The 24,395-nt window shown below is 45.7% G+C and overlaps 1 protein-coding gene across 1 annotated transcript in view; it reads right to left on the bottom strand.

The window, feature by feature from the left end:
- Hunk (hormonally up-regulated Neu-associated kinase) overlaps positions 1 to 24,395 on the bottom strand; it is a 105,550-nt gene that overhangs the window by 24,176 nt on the left and 56,979 nt on the right. The window contains exons 3-5 of the mRNA XM_055614872.1: positions 22,172 to 22,227; positions 16,317 to 16,452; positions 6,269 to 6,396 (exon numbers count right to left, since the gene is read on the bottom strand). Of these exons, the coding sequence (XP_055470847.1) occupies positions 6,269 to 6,396; positions 16,317 to 16,452; positions 22,172 to 22,227 (320 nt within the window). The remainder of the gene's footprint in view (positions 1 to 6,268; positions 6,397 to 16,316; positions 16,453 to 22,171; positions 22,228 to 24,395) is intronic.

Below are 24,395 nucleotides of genomic sequence, written 5' to 3'. Positions count from 1 at the left end.
CCTGGTTTTCCTGAGTTCTGAGACTACATTTCCTGGGGATATAGCTCATTTGGCAGAGGGCTTGCCTAGCTTGAATGATGTCCTAGGTTAGATCCTTCATACCACATAAGCCAGGCATGAAGGTACATGCCTATGACCCCAGCACCTGGGAGGTAGAGACAGAAGGGTCAGGAGTTCAAGGTCATTCTTGGCTACATAGAAAGTTCAAGGTCAGCCCCCAAGGTGGGACACATAAGACATGTCCTCCTCCCTTTCATGTTCAGAAAACACGTCTGCACAAGTGCACCTGTGGCTGCAGGTGTGAGCACATGCGTGTGCACACATGTGGAAGCTAGAGGATTATCTACAGTGTCCTCTGGAGGGGCGTGGATCTGAGGGGAGCCAGGGAGGAGGTAACTAAAGAAAACACACTGAGAGTCTCAAAACACTGGTTAAAAATGTCGTCCATTTCTTTCCAGACAAGGCTCCTCTTTGGCCTGGAGCTCAACAACCAGGCTAGACTGGCTGGCAGTGAGCCCCAGGAACCTTCCTGTCTCTCCCACTCTAGTGCTGGGATTACAAACACGAGTCCTGGCGCTCACCACGCCCAGCCTTCTTATGTGGGATTTGGGAAGTCAAACTCAGGGCCCTGTGTTTGCGAGTCAAGTGTTCTATTGACTAAGCCATCCCCTTCAGGCCCCCACCACCACCAAATAATTCTTCCATGTAGTTTTCTATACATTCAGTTTCTACCTATGAAATAGTAAGTCCCAGGCAATAAGCTCCTTTTTTTTTTAAATTTTTTTTTATGCCAAATTGTTCTATCTTATTCTCAAGAACACTTTCCCAGTTTTTTTTTTCTTTTTTAATAGAACCCCACTTGTCCAGAAGCGGTCATAAAATTCACACTTTTTCATTTAGCTTCAGCTGTCATTATGTATTGCACTTAAAAGAATGATGACACTTCTGAGTACTTTTTCTATGGCAGAAACGAAGCCATCAAAAGAGGAGCCAACTGTGAGACCAGAATCAGCTCCAGAGAAATAGCCATTTGCCAGGCCATATCCATAAGTAACTCATGCAGGGAGGAGCCCAGTGTGCAGCCATCTGTCTTCAAGATGAGCCAAAACGAATGTATAGACACCATAGTAGCCACGAGGTGCATTGGACGCTGCCAGGCTTTTGAAAAAGATCCTTATTTTTATCTTATGGGTGGTTCCGCCGGCAACTTGTAATTGCACGATGGGCGAGCAGTGCCCACAGAGGCTGGAAGGAGGCATCCTCCGCATCCTCCGCATCCTCCGCATCCGCGGTTACAGGTGGCTGTGCGCCACCACATGGATGCCGGGAACTGAACTTGGGCCCTTTGAAGAACAGCAAATGCTCATAACTGCTGAGCCACCTCTCCAGCCTCAACCTTGTCGGGTTCATAGCCAAGTCTCCAGATAAAACTTTCCTAAATCTCCCAAAAAAAGAAGTTCCTGGTTTTGAGCGAACTTCCCTCTGCACTGCTATACTGCAAGAGTCACTTGAGGACTGTTTTCTTTTGTTTTGTTTTGTTTTGTTGTTTGGCATGTGCACCCACATGAGTACAGACACAGAAGCCAGAGGGTAATGTCAAGTGTCCCACTGTACCATCCTCTGCTACAGGGGCTCTTTACTGAACTTGGAAATCCTGTCTCTGCCCTCCACAACAAGTGGGGTTATAGGCATACCACAACTATGTCAGACTTTTTAATGTGCACGCTGGGGGATTTGAACTCTGTGGTCCTCCTGCTTAAACAGCAAGCCCTCTTACTGAGCCATCTCCTCAACCCACCATTTGGATTTTAAACAGGAGCATCTAATGTTCAAGGAGAAGGGGCAGCTTGATGAAATGAACTAGGGGTGCTGAGTTAGGGTGCTTTCTGAGACCTCTGATGCCCATCCCTAAAAGACTGGCATCCTTTCACACTCCAAGCCAGGCTTCTTCAAAATATGATTAATCAGAAAAGCTAAGGATACCCGGACATGTATTTCTGTTCTATTTTCACCATCAAGTGCTCTAGATCTTCCCAGATTGCTGATGAGGACAAGTAATTTTAGTTCAAGTCTCTGCTGACGAGATGTACCTCACAAACATGACATCACTATCCTGAAAGGACTTTGTGAACATCCTCAGAGTTCTTTGAAGTTTGTCCTTGGATCTTAAAAATATCCATGTTTCTGGGGCCAGGAGGAACTACACATTCCCCATTATCCCAGAAAGTGAAATCTAGCATGGTCTTCGGCCACCCTCCACTCCTGAGAGCTGACTTGGCCTCTCTGTTCTAGCTGAGAGCAATGAAGTTAGCCGAACGGGAGCTCTTTCACCAGCACAGAACAGGCACTGCTGTGGTGCCAACACCCTTTTGTTCAGGAGAAGTTGGACTTCTCAAGTCTGAACTGGCCTAGGTGAGCACTGGACACTGCCAAAGGCAAGGGCTGCAGACAACAGACAAAGCCAGCTGACATTAGGCAGCCAGCCCCAGATGCAGGCAGAGGCCTGCCCTGGCAGCCAGCCCCTTCTCATCACCTCTCAGCTAAGAACCCATCGACAGTGGATGGCTAAGCCTTCTTGGAAATCTTCACCAGGCCCAACCTTCAGCGATGCCAGCATTTCTGCAGCTTCTCTCTGGTGCATCTGTGGGACAAAATCCTCTTAATTGGAAGTGTCTGTTTGGAATGTATTATAAACGCTGTGGCTATGGCGCCGGATGAGAGAGTAAACTGTCGGAAAATTCTCTCAGCCGCGAAAAGCATTCGCTAACTCTGTGATATGCAAAAGCCAACTTGCAGAAAGCGGAAACCAACTAGAGAAGAGTTGGAAAGGACCCCAAAGCTGAAGGTTTCCAACTATGTGAGGGCAGCAAGGAGACAAGTCTCTGCACATTTCACGGGTTCACAGGGATAGGAGTGCTGTGATTTATTTTCCAACCTGAAATTTGCTGCAATAAAAATAAAACTTTTAATTTAATCTAAATATAATAAGATATAATCGGTGCAATCACTGCAAATAGGGTTGACAGTATATCAAATTAATGAAGATATATGTTCTTTATAGATGGTAACATTGGTATATTTTCTGTTAGCAATGACATCACTCAAAATACAAGATCTGAAGACAACAGAACTTGCAAGCTCAGGGGCTGTAGAGGGGATGGATTGTGAGTTAAATATGGAAAGAGGGCTGGAGGAATGTCTCAGCAGTTAAGAGTGAGCGCTGTTCTTGCACTAGACCCAAGTTCAGTTCCTAGTACCCATGTTGGGCGGCACACAAGTACCAAACTTCTGCTCTAGGGGATCAGACCCCCTCTTCTGGCCTCTGTGGCACTACACACTACACACATATGAGTGTGAGTGTGTTCATGTATGTCTTTTAAAAAATAAGGGAAAGAAGCCAGGCATTGTGGTGCATGCTTGTAATTCCAGCACTAGGAGAGGCAGAGGCAGGTGGATCTCTCTGGGTGTGAGGCCAGCCTGGACTACAAAAGGGAGTACAGGACAGCCAAGGCTATACAGAGAAACTTTGTCTCAGAAAAACAAAACAAATAAATAAGGAAAAGAACAGAGTACAGAGGAAAATCTGGGTTTTCAATCAAGCCAACTTACTTACTCTGAGACTCCATTGGTGAATTGGGAACAATCTCATTTACTGTGCCTGACTGAGTGAAAAGCTGGTAACAGAAAAACACCTGCTTTCTGTTCTGTGAAGGGGCAGCTACTCGCTACTGATAAACTAGCATTTCAGGACATAACAGATGATATCCTAAGGGAACACGGGGACCAGGCTTGTGGCAGTGCACTTCTCCTACAGTCTCTGTGTGGCTTCACACTAGTGCTGTTCACACTCTGCCTTTCCACCGTCAGAACCCACCCATCTCCCTCACCCGACTGAGGGCAGATTCTATGCTTAGATACCAGAAGGTAAAAGCCACCGCTGGGCGGGGACTTCCCCGTTACCTTTGCCTGCATGGACCGGCAATGGGTTTGAAATCCTACTTGGGCTCAGAAGTCTTCTGTCCTTGATTCAACTTTCAATTAATATAAAGCACAAGAAGGAAGTCCTTGTGGTCCTCAGCCACTGGGAGTTGGGGCTGACTGCTATTATTGTGACCTAAGCAGATAATTGGCGAATGTCTAAATTTTCAAGGTCTCACCAAGGTTCAGCGACCCCTGCTTGCTCTTTCCAGGCATCCTACCCTAGCGTCCTGTGTTATGGGTAATTTTGGATAAGACAGGCTCTAAACCATCAGAAGCACTTCAGAATCACCCTGAGAGATACACTGTTTAGGACTGTATAATGATACTGCAAATGGAATATGAGGGTGAAGACAAAATGGTACAGCCACTCTAAACAGCGTGGTACCTTCTTACAGCACTGGATGCACTTACTAACTGACCCAGTAATTTCGTTCTCAGCCATTTGTCTTACAGACACCACATTCACACAGACATCTGGAGGAAAATGTTCACAGCAGCTCTATTCCTAGGAGTCACAAACTGGAACCAACCTAGTGGTCCTTCAAGGGGGAATGGTTAAACAAACTGTGGTATGTCCATGCCTGGGAATACAACTCAGCAGTGAAAAAAAACAAGGTTCTGATGCATCCAACAACTAAAATCAATCTTAACATTTAACATTTATTTTAACACGAGACAAGGGATGTGTACATATTTATGCAAATTTTTGTACATTTTTCCATCTCTCTAATTCCTTCATTTAAAAAAATGCCAGAGAGATGGAGAAAGGATGGAGAAAGGGGGTTTGTAGAGGGGAAGGGAGGAACGTGGCAATGACTATACAGGGAAAAAGAAGGATCCTTGTAATACCTTGATCCATGTAATGCCTTGTAATGCCTAGCGGCAATTTGCACGTGATAAATTTACATGGAGCTAAATACAAGGCAGCAGACATGTGGGTTTTTATCAATGTCAATTTCCTAATGGAAATTACACCAGTAGTTCAAGATGTTACCATTGTGGGAAACTGGGTGAAAGAGGTACGGCTTCTCCATTAGCATATGCCTCTCCCTTAGATGCATACACTCTATGGAGGAGCAGATGCGGCTCATTCTCTCTTCCTGGCATCTAGGACTCACTTTGTACGTGATTAGTTTTCATGGACTAAAAGAATGTATAGGAAATGATGAAGAAACGGATAGATGACTGAACACTTCCCATAAAGCTTTGTAGCACTTCCCAACACTGAGAGGCCCAACGCCTCAATGTGGTGATTCCTTCCATATGCTGGGCGTTTTCTAACTCCATGAGGTAGGACTCCCATTGCAGAAATATTTCTTCTAGAAGTCAGTACTGAAGGTTCTCTTCCCGAGGACACAATGCCTCCCGGGCTCTCAACCTCCAGAGATTATATATCACTTGCAAGGTGAAAGCGTAGCTGGATTAGATAATTATGCCCAAGAACTCATTTCAAGTTGGATCCATTGACAAGAGTAAATCTCAGGTCAGTTTCCCAGACGTTTATAAACCCAAGGGAAAAATACTTAACAATGGCAAAATAAAATACTCTATTTTATCCAAGGATCAGGAAAGAGAAAATTAAATAATCATTCTTTCTTGGTCCAAAGCCTCATTTCAGTGAACCTAGATTTATTTTAACAGAACAAGTAAATGACCCTCAGAGCCAAGCATAGGCCAGAAACTTGATGTGAATTGTGAACCAGACAAAAGCTCAGATACTATTATAAATTTACTGAGTCTGAAACCAAATCTTTATTTAAGCCTTTTACTGCAATTTGAAGCTGCTAAAGTTTGAGAAAACTTCTGAAAAACATCTATGATTTATTCTAATGAAGTAATCAAACCTACATGTACCTGAAATCTTTTGAACTGCCTCAAAAATTCACATAACAAAACAAATCACAGACCCCATACGTGAATGAAATCAATATATCTTTACAGTAACCCTATTAAAGAAAAAGCTGTTTTTCAAGGCAACACTACAAAACGCCAGCTTTCAAACATTTGAGCCTGCAGCTACTTCCTAAGCAAAGAACACAAGTCCTTCTTAATATAAATGTTTTACACCAAAGACAGAAGGAGGGGATCAGAGCTTCTAAATTACAAGGGAGAAAGAACACAGGCGCAAGAGTGGGACACCATCTTGGAGATGGCAAGGCCTTCGACCTCTGTTGTTTCAACATGGGGAAGGACCTCACCATCAGACAAATACCACTCCTAAAATGAGTCCAAACCTTATCAGCACACAGACACCAGAACCTTCAGCTCGGAGCAGCTAGCTCATTACCTGTGGAGAGCTGGGTCGGGAGGGGGTTCATTTCTTTGTCTACCATCTTCTGGTACAGAGCCCTCAGGCTGAAAGGCTCCACTGTGAAAGGCAGGGTCCCGGTCAACATGGCATACATGTTCACGCCTCTGAAAAGAGAGACATGGGAAGTGTGAGAACAAAGAGACCCCAGGGTGCTGAAGACAAAGAGCACACAGACAGGGCCGGCATCCCTGCTTTTGCCTCTGGCAGAGGCATCTTTCCAGAACCCTCGCATCATGTCATGGTTGCAGTGTTGACACATGACAGGCGGGGGCGAGAACACTGTGAAGACCTAACAAGGGAGACAGAGATGAGCAAGAGTAGAAAGAGCTGCCTCAAGGAGGAGGAGGACAGGGAGGTGGAAGAAAAGAAGGTGAAAGAGGAGGAGGAGATGGTGGATGAAGTGAAGAAGGAGGTGGTGGAGGAGGAAGTGAAGGAGGAGGTGGTGGTGAAGAAGGAGGAGGAGGTAAAGGAAGAGGAAAAGAAGGTAAAGGAAGAGGAGGAAGTGAAGGAGGAGGAGAAACTTTGAAAAACCTAAAATTCCCCCAAATTCTAAAAACTCTTGACCACAAAAAATTGTACCTCTGGCTTCATGTAGCAAGCAGGTTGGAGTCAAAACAAAGAGCACCATATAAAATCACCTTTGAGCTGTGTACATAATGCGTAGGTGAAACATTAGCTGAGAGTCCTATTTGGGACGGTTCACTATACATATGCAAAGATTCCAAAACCAAAACCACTTTTGCTCCTAAGCATTTGGCTGGGAGAGAACTGAAGTTGTACTGGGAAGATGTCATTGACTCCAAAGGATTCCAGCCGAAAGTGAGTGGACCACACTGAGAGGGGCTTCGAGAGTGACCCTGCCAGCCTGCAGTCTTTCCAGATGTGAGGTACACGGTTGGGCTGAGGAGCCTGATGGAACAATACAGGGCAAGATCCACCCCTTCTGGGCTGATGAGGGCTTCTGCTCACCACTCAGCCCTTTGAGACCAAAACTTGTCTTGAGACTCGGCCACCAGACCCTGGCCGAATATCTCGACGATGGTTGAGCTATTGGTACGTGGGCTTTAGTTCTTCCATCCAAAGCCAAGCCAGAGGACAGCAAAGTCTTCTAGGAGGGTTTTACTTTCTTGATGTATAAACCTACTATCATGTTGATGAGATTTCCTCCTGGGGAAGAAATGCTTGCCTGCCTGCCAAGAGGTCTCTACTGTTCAAAGGTACCTCAGGCAGATGTGTTTTTAAAAACAGGCAACAGGATTTCCAGTCAAAACAGAGCCAATGGGACTGATTGAAATTAAGACCCTTGAGGCCTAATTCCACAGAGGCGCCTCTGCATTCTGTATAATGACAGGTATGGGAGCCCACAGCGCCAGCACAAAGCACTCTCGGATTTCAGACAGAAGCTGGGGCCTGGTTCCCTCTCTGAACTCAGAATGGAGGTGGGAAGGCACACACACAAACATTCATTCCACAGATTCTTGCTGGATGCCTCTCACTGACTGAGTACTATCAGCCAGACAAGGATGGTGCCATTTTGGATTTTGAGTTGGAGGGAAATAGGCAATGGGCAAACACACAGATAAATGAGCACAACTGCTTTGAGTGGCATGAGAGAGCAAGAAAATGTTGGGCAGCACTGCTTTTGCCATGGCTTCAATTAAGGAGACAAAGGATGTCTAAGACTGGAAGTCTTCTCAGGTTGGGTGTTTTACGCGTGAGCTTCAACCTCTACAGTTGGCTGGACGAGGCCAGGTGACTGATTACAGAAACCAAGGAAAAAGAGACAAGAACAGACAAGCAGTAATTCCTAGTGTGAGCTCAGTGCAACACACTCCTCGGGGCATGGACAGATACGAACAAAAGTCCCGCAGTTACTTAACATGGGGCTACATGTAAGTGAATTACAGGAGCTTGGAGTGGGGAGCTGGAGACCGTGGCAGCGAGCACACAATGTGGCTGTAAGTCAGAATAAAGTAACATACTGTAAAAAGCAAGCAAGGAGGCAACGCACACACATGAAGGAGTGCGCCAGGTTAAAACTCAGTTGGGCTAGCTGTGGTAACAGATGGAATGGAGCAAGCTGACAGAGGCAGTTTGGAAGGGGAGGAAAGAAGAGGTGGGGTGGGAACCCCCCCTTAAGAACCCACTGTGCAGTGCCATCTTTGATGTGTTTTAGGCAGAGCCAAACACCTCGGCTTTGGGGGAGTCCTCAGCACTCACAGAAAAGAAAACTAAGCAGTAAAACTGTAAGGTCTGCATTCACCAAGAGGTCTTACATAGGCTTTAGTGGGTGGAAACCTTTGGACTCTTCCACTGTTACTGAAGACCACTAGCGAGTCATCCCCAAGATAACCTGCTCCTGGAGGCACCCTGTCCCACACAGAGCTGAAAGGGGGAGGGCAAATACTATGCCAGAGTCTGTGTCTTCCGTGCATTGCTTCTTGAACAAGACTGGGTACTCTTCCATAGTAAGAACATATTATTATTAGCGCCATCTCAGAGGAAGAGACAGAATGGGCTTAACCTGTAAGTGATGTGTCTATATGAGAGTCCTGATAATCCTAGCAGCACACGGCTTCCAGAGCACTGTCTCCACTCCCCTGCATCAGCACCACTGGAACACATGAAAGTGCACATTCCTGGGCTGGCTCCAGATTCAGGGAGTAGGATTCTCGGGGGCCAGGACTTGTCATATGCGGCTTGGCTATCCTTCTGGGGCCAGTGAGATGCTTCAATGGGTAACAGTGCTTGGCAGGCAAGCGTTTGAGTGCTGAAATGCATGGAAAAGCTAATGGAGGAAACTGACTGTGCCCAGTGTGTACACTGTCCTCTGACCGCCTTGTGTCCCCTGAGACGAGAACTAGCTTTTTCTCCTGTCTCTCTAACTCTTTCTCTCTTTCACACACACACACACACACACACACACACACCCCACATCACACGCACAAATGTGTACATGAGCAATAATAATGGATAAAAAAAAAATCTCTGAATGCACGCAGTCTAGCTTAAAAGCCACCAGGAGGATAAAACACAAGAGGTTGGAGAATCATGTCACCAGAGTAGGCTTGCCAGACTCCAAGCACTTGTGCCTGGCCCGGAGGGCTATATCAACTATGAATGGCCATCCAGTTCCTCTACAGACCATCATATTAATGTCTTCACTGGAATATGCGGGGACTCCTTACTCCTGGTAATTTAGTTTTGTATTTTACTTATACAGACTCATAAACTTGCCGAACCTATCTCTAGATTCATGTGCTCATAACACTTGAACAACAACAACCCCACCTTAGCCAACACGGGAGGCCCTCACCACTGTTCTTTCTCTCAGAGGGCAGCCCACAGTACTCAAGCCTGAGGACACCGTCCTGTCACCTTTCATGATTGTCTTACATTGCGGGGACATGTGGCTTCTCTGTAACAGGTTGAATGCTCAGAATGCTACACAAAGCCTCCAGAAGTAGGATCTGTGTGGTGGAGAAGGAACCAGCTGAAGGAGATTGTTCAATGTATGAACCAAGAACAGCTCTAAAACCTTTGCAAAACTTTCTTCCAGGAAACCTGAGCACACCAGGTCACTCGGCTCCGTATCGCCAGTTGGCTTCAAAGACTGAAAACAAACAAACAAACCCCCTTATGTCACTGCTTAATGCACTGGCCTTTGCCTCTCTCCCTTACTTTAGACCACAGATACGGCTGAAAGATACTGCGTTCAAGAACCCCAGCCAGCAAGCAATATCTTGACTGCTTTACCAAAAGGCTTCCAGTTCTTATAAAATGATCAATTAAAAACTTGCAAACCTGGGGCCACACACCTGTGATCCCAGCACTTAGGGAGGCAGAGGCAGGCAGATCTCTGTGAGTCCGAGGCCAGCCTGGTCTATAGAGTGAGTCCCAGGACAGCCATGGCTACATAGAGAAACCCTGTCTCAAACAACAACAACAACAAAACAAACAAACAAACAAAAACCCTTACAATTTCTCTCATTTTATCCCAAGGTCATTTACACTTGAATGTAGACAATACGAGGGCCAAATAACTGAAACTACAGGAAGAGCCGAGTGCCGTGTCTGCTGTAAATTGAGCACCAAATAATCATCTCTGTGGTTTAGTATAAATAAAGTTTTTTTTAATAAAACAAAATAACAAACAACAAAAACTATAATTACATTTCGGCCTTACTGCAAATGATTATGAAAACCCACATTAACAATCAGATAGCCCAAGGAGATTTTAAAAGAGAAACCAGATTGGACATCTTAATTCCTCTCTCCTGGAGTTTTCATCCATGTTTAATATGTGGGTAAAGAGAAATGTAACCCTCTGACATTTGACAAGTATGCAGGAATACCAAGGGAGGCTTGCGGAATGCGGTTTAGAAACCTCTGTAATCCCATAGATTCAGGCAGAGTTTCAAAACACGGTCAGAATTTCCTGAAAAGCCTTTTGAAATATGGCCCAGGGGTTTCCTGGGTTCTCTGCGGCAGACATGAACCTCTATGACTCCAAGATAGCTTTGAAGAAAGCCAGCACTTACAGAGACAGGGACTAGGGAAGGCAGCAATGCAATAGTGTTAACGTTTTTGAAACCAAGAGGAAGTACAGGGAAGAAAAACCTGTGGGATAGCGGACATTGCACAATATTCTGATGTTGTGAGAGAAGGAACAAGTGTGGTCACAGGCAACTGGAAGAAGGGAAGGGACCCCCAGGGAGAATTGTGTGGAATCGTAGGTACTGGGTCAGAAGGCAAATGCTGGTCCTGATAGTCATGACACATTAAAATCTTCCCTGGAGGGAAAGCGGCCATCTCTGAGAAGAAAGACAGAGTCAGTGCTCCCTGGGGAAGTTGCCAGAAACTTTACCTTGCTTGATGCAAAGAACAAGGCAAGTGTCAACACTGCAGGGTGGGCGGAGACTGAGGTCACCAGTCGTGGCGCCAGGGGCCTGCGCAGCCACCTGGCTCATAGGGAGGACAAGCACACCTTGGTTCCACACAGTCCACAATAAAGGAATTACCTTGAAAAACTCAAAATTAACCACCCCTCCCCACCAGAAAGTTATCTCCTTCTTTCCTCATGCATCAATTTGCAGTACCAACTTCCAATGTAAGGTCCGGAAAGGGATTAGGAATAGTTCATCCACCTAAAAACATCTCCAGCCCAACCCTCTCCCACGAAGCGAAGCGCTCTGTGTGTGGTAAGAAAAACACTTTCTGGTGGATTTCAAGGTGCTTGCTCCTTTTGTTTCCCCTCTTTGCTTAATAAATGTGCTAGCTAAAAGGGAGAAGTACCTTGTATTTTATTCACTTAAAAATCCCCAAAGCTGAAGGAAGCTTTATCTTTGAGACAGGGTTTGACTATGTAGCCCAGGATAGCCTCCAATGCATCTCTCTCCTGCCCCAGACTCCTGATTAATGGTGCATGTACCACAGCACCCAGATAGCCGGGAACTTCTCTTTTGAAAGTCTAAAGACTTCAGCGTCACCAAATGGATGCAGGTCTCCTCCCTGCTCCCTCCCTCACCACCTCCTATCATTAATACAGAGAAAACACGTCCATGTGTGACCGCAGCCTACAGGGGATGACATCTGATATCATTTCTGTAAGATGCAGAGCCTGGGACCCAGCCCAAATTTTGTCATTCTCTTCCTGAACACACTGTTCTGTAGAGAGATGGAGGAAAGGAAACAACATGGTACCTCGTGCCCAACTTCTCTACCCAAAGGCCCTGGGGAAAGACAGGGTCCCCCTCATGAGCTCCGTAAAAGAAGGTTCTGGAAGCTCAGGAGAACCCAAGTGCTAATCTTCACAGCCATAGGGCAAACTGTGAGATATCACTTCCTCCTTCTCTTACAGACAAGATCCCAGATGTCTGTTTTTCTTATCCTTAGAGGCTCACTGAGGATCTCAAACAAGCATCATAATATTCTTGAACTTAACTTCTAGTCAATTAAAAAAGCACATCTGATGCCGGGTGATGGTGGCCCACACCTTTGATCCCAGCACTCCAGAGGCAGAGGCAGAGGCAGGCAGATTTCTGAGTTTGGGACCAGCGTGGTTTACAGAGTGAGTTCTAGTTCCAGGCTGAAAGAAAAAAGAAGTTCATCTGCATTGAAGTTATTTTCGAATTAGGACATAGGCCACTCTGAGCAGAAGTTGAGAAGCAATAATAAATGTTTGATGTATCAGAGTGAACATTCCAGCTTTGTGTCTAAAAGTTCACTGGAAGAGATCGCAGGGAAGAGGGGGACAAAGAGAGAGAGGGGGAGAATGAATGCCTATGTGTATGTGCAGACAAGACCTCTGAGTAGCGTGAAGGAAAAAGGTGAACAGGACTTGAAGGATAATTTGTATAGTCCTTTAAATAACACCATTGTAATGATGACCACCTCAAGACCCTGTCTCCCTTCCCATAGATAACGCTCACATTACCAGAGCGTGCTCCAGCATGCCAGGCTGTCTCGAGTTCTCCAAGCCTTCCTATGTAACAGCCCGGGGTTTCCTCTTCACCAGTCTCAGAAACCTTGGGGTTTAGTTCCTGCCATCTAGCAGGCTCAAAACCTCTGCAGAGGGGAATCTGCTTTTGATTTTAGAAGCCCATTCTTCACTATGCTGGTTTATAGCCATAAGACAGAAGGCATTTTGTAATAATGGTACTGGAACATGGAGACAGTGGGCTCCATGTCCACTCGTATCTTAAGCAGCTTTGAATTAAATTCTCTTTGGGTTTTCTATTTCCCAGTCCTGCCAACAAAGCCATGGGTGCCACACAAAAACCTGATCCCTACCTCAGACACAGAACTGCAAGGTAGTGGAAAAACCTTCTAAAAGGCTCTGGGGTTTCATGCTTTCACCAAGACCTTAAAAGCTCGTAGCGATCAGATGCCAGTGCTGCCTGCATGGTACGCTCTGCCTGGAACTTTTCTCTGCCCCTTCCCTCCCTGGGCAGCTTCAGCAGCTCTCAGGAGCAGGTTAAAGGCCCTCCACTGCGTTCTCAGCTTCATGCGGCTAGGTGTCTGCCTCCACACTACCTGACCCTCACGTTTACAGGGACTTGTAGGTAGATAGGTGGGTATGTGTCTCAGTCAGCCTGCTCTACCAAAGCCATGGTTTGGGCAGATCTCCACCAACAGTTCATGTGCTTTTAAAGGCTTGAGTCCCAGGATGGCACTATTATCAGAAGTGGTATCAAGAGTGGGGTCTAGCGGAAACCCTTAAGCATCTGGTGCATGCTCTGTGCTCTTTTTCTCTTTGTCCCCTGGCCTGTTTCTTTAGCAGTTCTGCCATGTTACTCTCTCTGTCCTCAATGCCATGCCTCATTGCAGACCCCAGTCAATGAGGACAATCAATCACAGACTGGAACCTTCAAGAGGTAATAGTCAAAAGAAGCTTTTATTATCCATGAGCTAACCATCCCAGGTATTTGACTATGGCAGTGAGAAGCTACCATAGTCAACACAAGCCACCACAACAAAATGCCACAGAAGAGAGAGCTCAAATAACAGGCATTGTCTCACAATTCTGGAGGCTGAAACTCTCAGATCAAGATTGAGTAACAGCTGGGTGACAGCCTCCTTCTTAGTTGGGAGAGGGTCACCCTGGTCTTGTGACCCCCAAAGACCCCATCACCTAATACATTGACTCTGGGGTTGGGGGTGGGTAGATAGGGCTTCAAAACATTAGCTGGGAACTGGGTGACATCATCCAGTTCTTAGAAGTAGACAAGTGAGTCACTGTAGCTGGCTATGGTCCCAACAGCAGGAAAGGAGGCCTCTCTCCCGGCTCAGTCTTAGGCCATGTAATTGGCTCTGCCTAGTGAGGCATGGGCAAAGGAGACACGGAAGTACTCAGTAGGGTCTTGGGCTCTACAGTTTGCCATCTTGCTCCTGGGACTCTTCTATCCCTGCCTGAGTCTCAGCTCCCATGTCTCCCTCCAGTGTGCCTCCAAGAAGGACTACCTGTCCTCCACAGAAATTTTCTGAGCATCTACAGTTGTGCATTCTCTTCTTGGTGAGAATAATTCCATCAAGTGGACACTAGCACAGAAATGTTAAGAAAGCCCAGGAAACCCCAGGTGGGACCTGTCCACACTGTGATGAATGAGAGAAGCAAACTGCTCACTAGCCACAATCACTCCTGACCTATCCAGGTATCATGGCCCTACAGCACCTCCAGTATCACCTGCCACCATTACTCCAGACAGACAGAGTCCCTGCTTCTGGACAGACAGGGAGCTGGTGGCCGTGGGCAGGGGGGACTGCAGAGAACCTTCCCTGGGAAGCAGGACCCTCCATCTTGGTCCCAAAATGGAGAGATGAAGTGTTAGCAGTTGCCAAGTATGAGTTCTTTTTCCTGGCCAAGCAAAGCAGCAAAAAAGACAAGAACCAAGTCCAACCTTTCTGAGCCTGCACTTTCATCTCCATTAGGATAACTGACTCGCTTCTGTGTCCGGGTTAGCGAGAGGCGACAGGAGAGCCAGAGCCTGGTGCCTCCTCTATACACTTTCTACACTCAGGACACTCTTGCTTCATCTCATTGTGTTGACATCTGGGGCCACAATATTGTCTATTCCCTTAAGGGCTTGACCTCAGGAGCAAACTGCTACCAACTCCATCTTCCCCTTGGCCATCTCTCCATCAGAGAGACACAACGCCCTTGAAAGTTCTCTCCGTGTCTGGGCTTCTACAGTCCTTCCATTTCTTCCCTGTAGTGCTAATGGATTCCCCAGCTGTCCCAAGACTGTCCTTTCCAGTGGAGGAGGAGAGGTAAAGGGATTTGCCAATAAGAGAGTGATTGGCAGTGGCAGGTGTAAAAGGAAATAAGGGAGGTGAAAGGGCACAAGGGTCCTCAGCAGGGAACATGGACAGTCCACAAAGGGGCTTAAAGAAAAGCCAGGATGGAGAGCAGGATCGGCATTCCGGCAAGGGAAGATGGTGGGATGCAGGAGAGAAGCCAGGTTGGGGGGATGGGGACTAGGCAGGTACCAAGAGTCGGGAGAGGTGGACTAAAAGCTCAAGCTTAGGAAACTATGGTAAGGTCGGTTTGTTTGATTTTGCTTTAGTGTGAATGTGTGTGTGTACTGTATGTCTATATGGTGTGTGTGTGCTGTGTATCTATATGTTGTGTATGTGCCGAGTGTCCATTTACATGGTACGTGCTGTGTGTGTCTCGTCTATGTATATGTTGTATGTATACGTAGGGGTGTGTACATGTGTGCGCATGTGCACATGGGTTTGTTTTTGTCTGCTGTGTGTATGGACCTATGTGGGGTTTGTAGTGTGTGTGTGTGGTGTGTATGTGCATGTACACTCATGTGCATTGTTTTGTTTTGCTGTGTGTGTGTGCGTGTGTGTGAGAAAAAGAAGTGGAAGTACATCCACATGCTTATGTGTTTGTTTCACTGTGTGTGTGTGTGTGTGTGTGTGTGTGTGGTCTGTGGGTATGTATATACACCTGTACATGTGTGTTTCTTTGGTTTTGTGGTGTAGGCAATTGAACCTAGAGCCTACCATATGCTAAGCCAGGATTTCACACTAGCTGCATTTCTACCCATTTTTACCTTTTCTTTTGAGGCAGAGTCTCGCTCAGTTGCCCAGGGGCCCTGAAACTCACTCTGTAGCCCAGGAAGGCCTTGAACTTGAGATCCTCCTCCCTCAATCTCCCAGGGAGCTGTGACTTCAGTGCCCTAAGCCAGGCTTTCTGAAAACGTTGACTCATGGAACACCAATGCGAGGTCTTTGGAGGCTGGGCTTGGCTTTCTGCTTTCCCAGCTCCCCAAAGAAATGTTTGTAAATGCCATTTTGGAAGGTTATAAAGAACAGTCTGGAAAGAGAAAAGAAAAGCTAGGTCCCGAGAACCATGGATGGTATATCCACGGCAGACAACGCAGGGCCCGAGAACCATGGCTGGCATGTTCCATGGGCCATACTAGGTACATTTTCATCAGGGAGTGCGAGGCTACTTCACAAAAAATGAGAGCCCTCAGGAGGAACACAGACTTTTACGAGCTGGATAACTCACATTGACCAGACATCAATTTTGGGGCCGTATTTCTTCCTGGCCAGCAGTTCCGGCGCAGCGTAGGCAGGGCTGCCACACTGTGTGCTGAACGGGTCAGAGTAACCCAGGATCCCCGCACAGTTACTCAAGCCGAAGTCTGCAGAGGAGAAGACAAACGTGAACTCTGAATTAGAAAATTGCAAAAATAAGGAGGGAAGAAGGGGAAAACAAACAAACAAACAAACAAACAAAAACCAGACAGCAGGAAAGGAAACATTCTCTCAGGCTAACACATAATTTAACTTGCAGCAGGAAGCCCTCCCAGCTGCAAACCATAACCTCTGACAGACTTCTCAAGACAAAGGTGGACCGGGTGGCGGCTCCCTTGCTCAGTGGAACATTTGACATCAGCCCTCACTGCATAATCCAGTTAGACCTAACAGTGCGATGAGCCAAAATGTATTTCTATCGAGTCTCGTAAATGAGTCATCTGGGGTAACGAAAGACTGTTAGCTTTCTAGGACTGAGGCAGGAATGGAGGGCGTGCTGAGATCCTGGCTGCCTGGTGGCCAGGCTGGGAGAAACTGAATGGAGAGATTTCCTCGCTAACCACTCACAACTGACCTCTTCGGCTCAGTTTCATTTCATTAAAGTCTTTCAGAAATTCCTTCCAGAGGTATACCAGAATTTGAACTGGGGGAGGAGGGAAGCAAAACACAACTTACACAGCCCTGCATGTTGGCTGGAAAAAGAACGTCCAGCAGAACGGCGGTGCCAGCCAGACTAAGTGACCTCATGGCGGTGTTCTTGGGTGAGGAAGGCATCTGGGAAGCCAGCAGGAAAGCCCCAATGTGCCTCCCGGCCACCTGGGGTCTATTACGGGTTTTGTGAACTATTTATTTTTGATGTTAGAGATACAGCAACTGGAGGGTAATTAGAGAGCTGTTAGCTTCTTCTCTCCTCTAATATCTTTCTTCAATCTTGGTCTCAGTACGAAGATCTGAGATCCTGGGTCATCCTTTGAACTGCACTGCAAACACTGAGCTCTCAACCCACAGACATAAGGCTCCAAAACTTCAGGGCAAGCCAGAGACAGGCTCTGCAGCTGAAACCAAGCCCCAGGCTTTCTGCAGCAGAACTCCTGGCAATATGACTATCTTATGCTTGGCTCTAGCTTGCCTCCACCGGCGAGGGCATGCCCACCACAAAAGCCATGGGAGAAAGCTCAGGAGATGACAAAGGGCACAGGAGAAAACTGCGAGGGCGTGAGGCCACCCGCACAGCGAGGGTCACGATGAGGAGACTGAAGAGTTTCCTAACACTTGCTGCAGTGAACTGTGTGACAAACAGCTTGTCTAGAGAGAAGCCCAGGAACTCTTTCTGGCTCTGAAGAACGCCAAGCCCTCAGCTCAGGCTCCTGAGGAAGAGCTCCTGAAGCCTACATTAGGGACTGAACAAGCAGCTGCAGGGCTGTGATCCAACACTGAAATTCCCTTCTTTTGTTCTATTTGTTCTGTTTTCACTTGCGCCTCCTCCTGTCTTCTTACCTTTACCCTCTACCCTGCCCTTTCCTTTCCCTTTGGTTCAGTTTGCCCCAGTATGCACAAGACCCGCACAGAAAAGCCTTTCTGGAGCTACAGAGCGTGGCTGGCCTCTCATCTGAAAAGGCATCTGTTGCCCTGCCCCAGGTCCCAGTATATACTGAGGCACATTAGCAAAAGAGGATGAGAAGAAGGTTTGGAGTGCTATTTGGTAGAAATTACCATGCCTCTTTAAGAACACCTCCTCCAGGAGAATAGATACAGAACCGTAGAGAAAACATGGCAGTGTTACCTGGAGCCAAGGGTTTTAAGGAAAGTTGCTTATTAGAGGCTTAACGTGACAGCAGTCCCAGAAAAAGTATCTCTCGAAGTTTCCAAGATTAAAGCAAAGATGCCATGCCTCAGGTCAACAGGCTCTGTCAAAGCAAAGGGCCTCTTTCAGGCCACCTCCACCCTTCCCCCTCATCTGGTCTGTCAAGAAGGGCAAGATAAGAGGCCAGATCAGCCTGGCCTTATCTTAAGAGTGCCTTTTAAGAAGATAAATCCGTGCAGGATTTGGGAAGCAGAGGTGCTCAGAACCTGCATTTAAAGTTGTCTCTATCTTCACAAAAAGACTTGATTTTAAAGATATTGTAGAGCAATAAACAGCAGAATAGTTCACATTCATAATTATGGTTATTAAATTTTTACACATATGCCTATAATTAGAACGGTGAAACTAGAGAGAAATTTGCCTCCCAGTAAATGTCAGATAGGTCGGCCTCAATTAGATTTGGTAAATACATAAGCTAATTATCACTCAATTTTCTGGGAGCTGCAAAATGAAATCTCAAAAGAAGGCTCCAGTGAATATTCACAGCTCCTCTGAGCTGTACTCACAGCCCCAGATGAGTGAGCATCCCCAAGTATCAGGATGCCTTCTCTTTTTCTCCTTCTTTCTTTCTTCTTGTAAGAAAGAAAAATATATGATTAAATCAAAAATCTTACTCCTGATAATTCTAGCTAATTTGAAACATGGCTTAAGTAAGTTTATTTAAACCAAATGGTTTCAAAAACAGGGAAACTATTAAGAAAAAAAATGATAATAGCTATAATCCTCTTTGAAAACCACCTAAGTAAATCCTTTGAAGAAAAGAGGTTCAAAAGGGCTTTCAAGTTAACATTCTAATAACAAGGCTTAGTGAGGACCTTTGATCCACACTGCCCATCCCAGGGGCAAGAAAACCCATAAGACACTGGGCTTCTTCCCCTGAAATCCAGGAAAGCAGACTGAAGGAAGCAACTGTTACCTTCAAGGTTAAGACAATGTATCTTTCATTTGCAGTGTCATTTAGGTCATAAGAGAACTGGGAGGTAGAAGAGAAGCGGTCAACAGTAAGCCAATGGCCAGAGCCTCCTTCTTCACAATTTTGTGTACCCTGGCTTCTGACACTGGGTCATTCTCCTATAGGCTTGGCCCATCCTGTACTGCCAAATCAAGTTTGCCCTAAGATGTCTCTATGTATCTAGGTTTGGACTGAAGCCCTTTCTATGGGAAGTGAACTATAAACCTCTGTGACAGGTAAACACTGCAATCTACTCTCACGACAAGGGGCTGAGTCTTGGGTCATCCCAAGAGGCCAGCTGTTGAAACCATGCTCCCATAGGGCTGCTCAGGACTATAACCCGTTAGGTCCTCTGTGCCTTGCTCCTGCTTTCTGCACACGACTTCCTTTCTTTATCTACAAGCACAGCATAGGGCATGCTCTTCCAAACTGTGGATGACCAGGACTGCTACAACCTCAAAGGCAAATTTGGTCTGAACAACTAGTTGTAATTTGTCTTTTTTTTTTTTTTTTTTTTTTTTTTTTTTTTTTACCAACCAGCTAAGAGGTCAGAACCCAAGGAAGGAGGGTGGAACAGTTCCTGGTCTCTAAAAAGCAACATCATACTTCCTGAGAAAAGAATTCCAGGGCTAGCCTAGGGATTGTCTCTTAAGGAACTGTGTTAAGGTTCCTCTCAGAAAGTTATTAGGCCAGTCTCTGGCTGCTGCATAAGCACCTGCTACTTCTGTGAGTGGTCCTCTGTGCTGTGGATACAGCAGTTGAGAGATTGCTGGTCTATCAGAACCAAGATCAGTTCTTCTGAGGAAACTCCTCATCAATAAAGAGGTCTGTCTTTTGAAGCAGCATTACCTGTACAACAGGATAGATTTATAAGTGGTCCTCTAGGGCTTCAGCTTGACAGAAAGAGGGAAAAGTCACTGAAGCAGAGAGGGGCCCACAGAGTGAAGGAAAGAAAGTGTGGACAGTGCTTGGACAGGACCCGGAACGCTCCATGGGCAAAAGTGCTTTGCTTGACTCAGTAGGCTCATCAAGATGGACGAGGAAAAAAAGATGGAAGTGAGCTTTTACCATGATATCAACTCAGCCCTTACCAAGCTTGTTCTCTCAGAATCTCTGCTGTTAGGAAAACTCTCACTTCTACCTCTGGATTTTCATATGGTGGCTTATAACCCTTTATAACTCCAAATTTCCCATTAGCCATGGCTGGGTGGGATCACCACCCAACCTTTACCCTCCAGGAGGCTAGAGATCCCAGAAAGCTGGACCAGAAAGACACCCTACAGGCCTTTCAGCAAGGCCTCCGCCCACTGCTTCTTATCTGTCTCTCACAGTGTAATAGTGAAGCACTTTAACAAAAAGAAAATCATTGGTCTTGTCTAAGAATCTGCTAAAAATAGGATCCTTAAAGGGCCTTTCCCCCCTCTCCCCATGGGGAGGATTGGTTTCCTCATAACTGTTAATTTTCCACTAATGGGTAAATCCATCAACGGCTGTCAAGATACCAAGTCATCCAGGGAAGTGGGCTGGAGTCCCTGCAGCTGGGAGTCAGGCCTTACTGGGAACTGAGTGTGCTCCAAGATGTCAATGGCTCTTTTCAAGCCATCCAAGCAGAGGAAATTACTTGCATTTGAAGTAGGAAAAGAAGGAAAAGTGAGATATAGGAGAGGGTGGTAGCTGCCTCACGGCTTGGGGTGAAATTGACAGCCAAGAGCAACCACACACACGCAGAATATCACCAGCAAAATTAACCCGGGGTTCCTGAACTAGGGACCAGCCAAAAGCTAATACCCTGCACCCTCCCTTCAGTGAATCCACATTCTAATCACCTGGCTGCAGGCCCCTCTCTCCACAGCCCCCATCAGCCACCAGATTTGCATTAAGATTCTATTAAAGAGGGAAGGTCAGTTTCATTCTGCCTTGTTTGGGGCTTCCTAAATAAATTACATGGAAAAGTGGAATAAGATTCAAAGCTACAGGCAATATTTCTGAGCCAGACTACTTTCTACATTTAATAATTTTCTCGTTAATTCACATAAAAAACAACCTCTACAAAAGCTGAGGAACATTTGAATTTAAGACACTGAAGATGGCTCAGCAGTTAAGAGCATATGGTGGCTCACAACCTTCTATAACTCCAGATCCAACGGATCCAATGGCCTCCTCTGGCCTCCACATGCACCAGGCACAAAGGTGAAGCACAGATATACATGCAGGCAGCACACATATACTTTAAAACTAAAAATATCTAGCAAGGAAGGAAGGAAGGAAGGAAGGAAGGAAGGAAGGAAGGAAGGAAGGAAGGAAGGAAGGAAGGAAGGAAGGAAGGAAGGTCAGAACCATCTGAGTTTAAGTCACAGTTTGAGGAGCTAAGGAGATGGCTCAGATGGGAAGTGTTTGCTATAAGGGTATGATGGCCTGAGTTTAAATTCCCAATATCTAAGTAAAAAGCTGGCCATCCTGGCACATGCCAACAATTCGCTGAGGAGACAGAGACAGGAGGTTCCCTGCTGCTTCCTGGCCACATAGCCTAACCAGCTGGATTAGTGCTGGATTCAGTGAGACCCTGTCTCAAAAATAAGGTGGAAAGACACCTGATACTGACCCCTGCCCTCCATAGCCATACACACACACACACACACACACACACACACACACACACACACACTCTCACATGGAACACGTGCCACACACATATAAAAAGTTGGAAGCTTAAAAAGTCCAAAGAAATATATGAACAACAAATATTTACTTGGAACTATAAAACTCATTTCACAGTCAAATGATGCTATTTTTATCTTCCTAATATTTTCAATTTATTATTTAAATAAATTATTAGATTACTTTAAAAATTAAATTTTCATTATCAAAACTATTATTAAATATTCGAAGTACAAGGAGTAATATAGAAATCTTATATCAAGATTAGATATAGATCATGGGCAACTTTCAAAGTTAGTAATTGACAACACAACACTTAAAGATAAATTTTGCTTAAAAAAAAAAGTCATACCAATCAGCTTGATATTATTGTCTTCATCAAGTAGCAAATTTTCTATCTTCAAGTCTCTGAAATAAACAAAACCATACATTTCAGATAAGCACTTGAAAGGACAGAATGACATTTTGCTCCTGAAAGGAAGTGAACATTTTTTAGAGCCACTTTCAACCCTCCCCTAACCCTTTCTGCTGAAACCTGGTCATTAAGTAAATGTTTATAAGACAGGACATAATTAATTGCCATTGACTATAAAAGCTAAAGGGCTTCAGGGAATCCAGAGTGCAGTGAGGGCAGAGTAGATGGTGAGCAGGTTCCAGACCTGACATCTGAGCGTTAAACATAACTGACATAACATTCCACACAGGTGCTGCCTGAGTATCAAGGAATAGAAATGCTGGGGTCTGTGACGCTGTGAGCAGCACCAGTCCGAGTCACCACTGGATTTGGAAAAGCACTTAAACAAAATAGAGCCAAGAGGGTTAAGGAGGTAAAGGCACTTGCTGCCAAGCCTGATGACCTGAGTTGGAGTCCACCCACATGGTGGAAGGAGGAAACCAACTCCTGATCTCCACACACATGCTATGGTCCACCTGTCCATGCCTCCCATCAACAAAGGAAGCATAAAATAAAATGAATAAATAAACTGAAAGCTGATTTAATTAACCCATCCCGCAGCCCCCATGGGCCTCCCACGCTTGGCGCACTAAGTGTCACAGCACGTCGGCAGATGATAACGTTTTCATCTGTTTAGCAAACAGATGTTATACCAGGTGGAGTAATGGATTCCACAGATGTCAGCATCCTAATCCCTGGTGTTATGGCTGAGTAGATGTTAAGCTGACATAGAGAAAGGGAATTGAGTTTGCAGATGGAATGAAGAGTGTTCCTCTGATAGCAGGTGATGTCACTCATCGACACAGGAGACAGAAAGCAAGTAGAGCCCTCTGAGAGGAGCCCTTCAGCCCTGCGCTAGCTGAGCATAAGCTCTTCAGGGAACGGGATGCCTTTCCCGACACTCTCCATGGACTTCTTGCATGTTGCAGGTGGTCAGTAATGACACAGAGTGAACCTAGAGTTTCCAAAAAGATCATTTGGGGTCTGGAGCTGTGGCGGCTGCCTAATGCACATAACGCGCTGGATTCAATCCCCAGCACTACAAAACAAACCAAAGCAACAACAAAATTAAACCAAAGGGAACCGTCTGGGTTTCAGAAGAAAAATGTGTATCTGTATGAAAGTATATATGCAAGCCATCTCAGAACCATCTCAGTCAACACTTAGGAATTCTGGAATCTAGATTGTACCTAGCGACTCAGACGTGCGCTGAGTGCTAACTGAGAATACTTTTCTAGAGATGGAGAGGTGGCTGGAGAGATGGCTCAGCAGCTAAGAGCACTCGCTGCTCCTGCAGAGGACCCAGTTCTCAGCGCCCACATGGTAGCTCACACAGTTCCTAACTCCAGTTCCAAGAGATCTGACACTCTCTTCTGATCCTAAGGCTCTGTGAGAGCACACTTATGTAGTGCATACACACATGCACACCAAATACTCATATACACAAAAGTAAGAAGATTTTTCCATATATATACGTATATATGTAGATATATATGCATTTATATATTTTCTGCTATGATTGGCCCTGATTTAATTTTTCTTACATTGGAGTAGAAAAAAAATCAGAAGGCAAATACTCTTTTTCTCATGTCTACTATGGAGAACTCAACAGTCTAACCATGATGAAACAAAAATGGCAGCTGACACCTTATACCAATGCCAGAGCATCATCAAGCAGAACAGGGAGGTCCCACCGAATGGGCACAGTTGCTTGCAGCCCAGCCCCAGTGCTTCCAGCCGGTCTATTTTTAAAAGAAGACAGAAGTTTTTATTGGGTCTCAAATTTTAAACTTGTATGTAAAACAACAATAAGGACGCTATGCAGGCCAAGCTTGAGCCAAGATCTGGCCCGCTAGCAACCAATTCTCAACTCAGTATGAGTTAAGAGATGAAGCTTGGGTAAGATATGGGAGTGTCCAGGGACAAAGGAGAAAACTGGAAGGAAAAAAAATTCAAATCAAGTCAGTGTGCACAGGTTCCCCTGAAGAGGACTGCCATTTGCAGCAGGACAGGACCGGGCAGGAGAAAGCTAGAAGATGGCTTCTTTAGAATACCCGATTTCACAATGGGAAGAATCAAGGAGTCAAATGGAGAAAAACTGTGCAATGGATTCAAAACCAGA

This window comes from Psammomys obesus, unplaced genomic scaffold (assembly GCF_907164565.1).
Source record: "Psammomys obesus unplaced genomic scaffold, mPsaObe1.curated_primary_1811, whole genome shotgun sequence".
In the NCBI taxonomy this organism is placed as follows: domain Eukaryota; kingdom Metazoa; phylum Chordata; class Mammalia; order Rodentia; family Muridae; genus Psammomys; species Psammomys obesus.
Note: the sequence above shows the minus strand (reverse complement) of the source record. Positions and strands in the feature narration are given on the sequence as shown.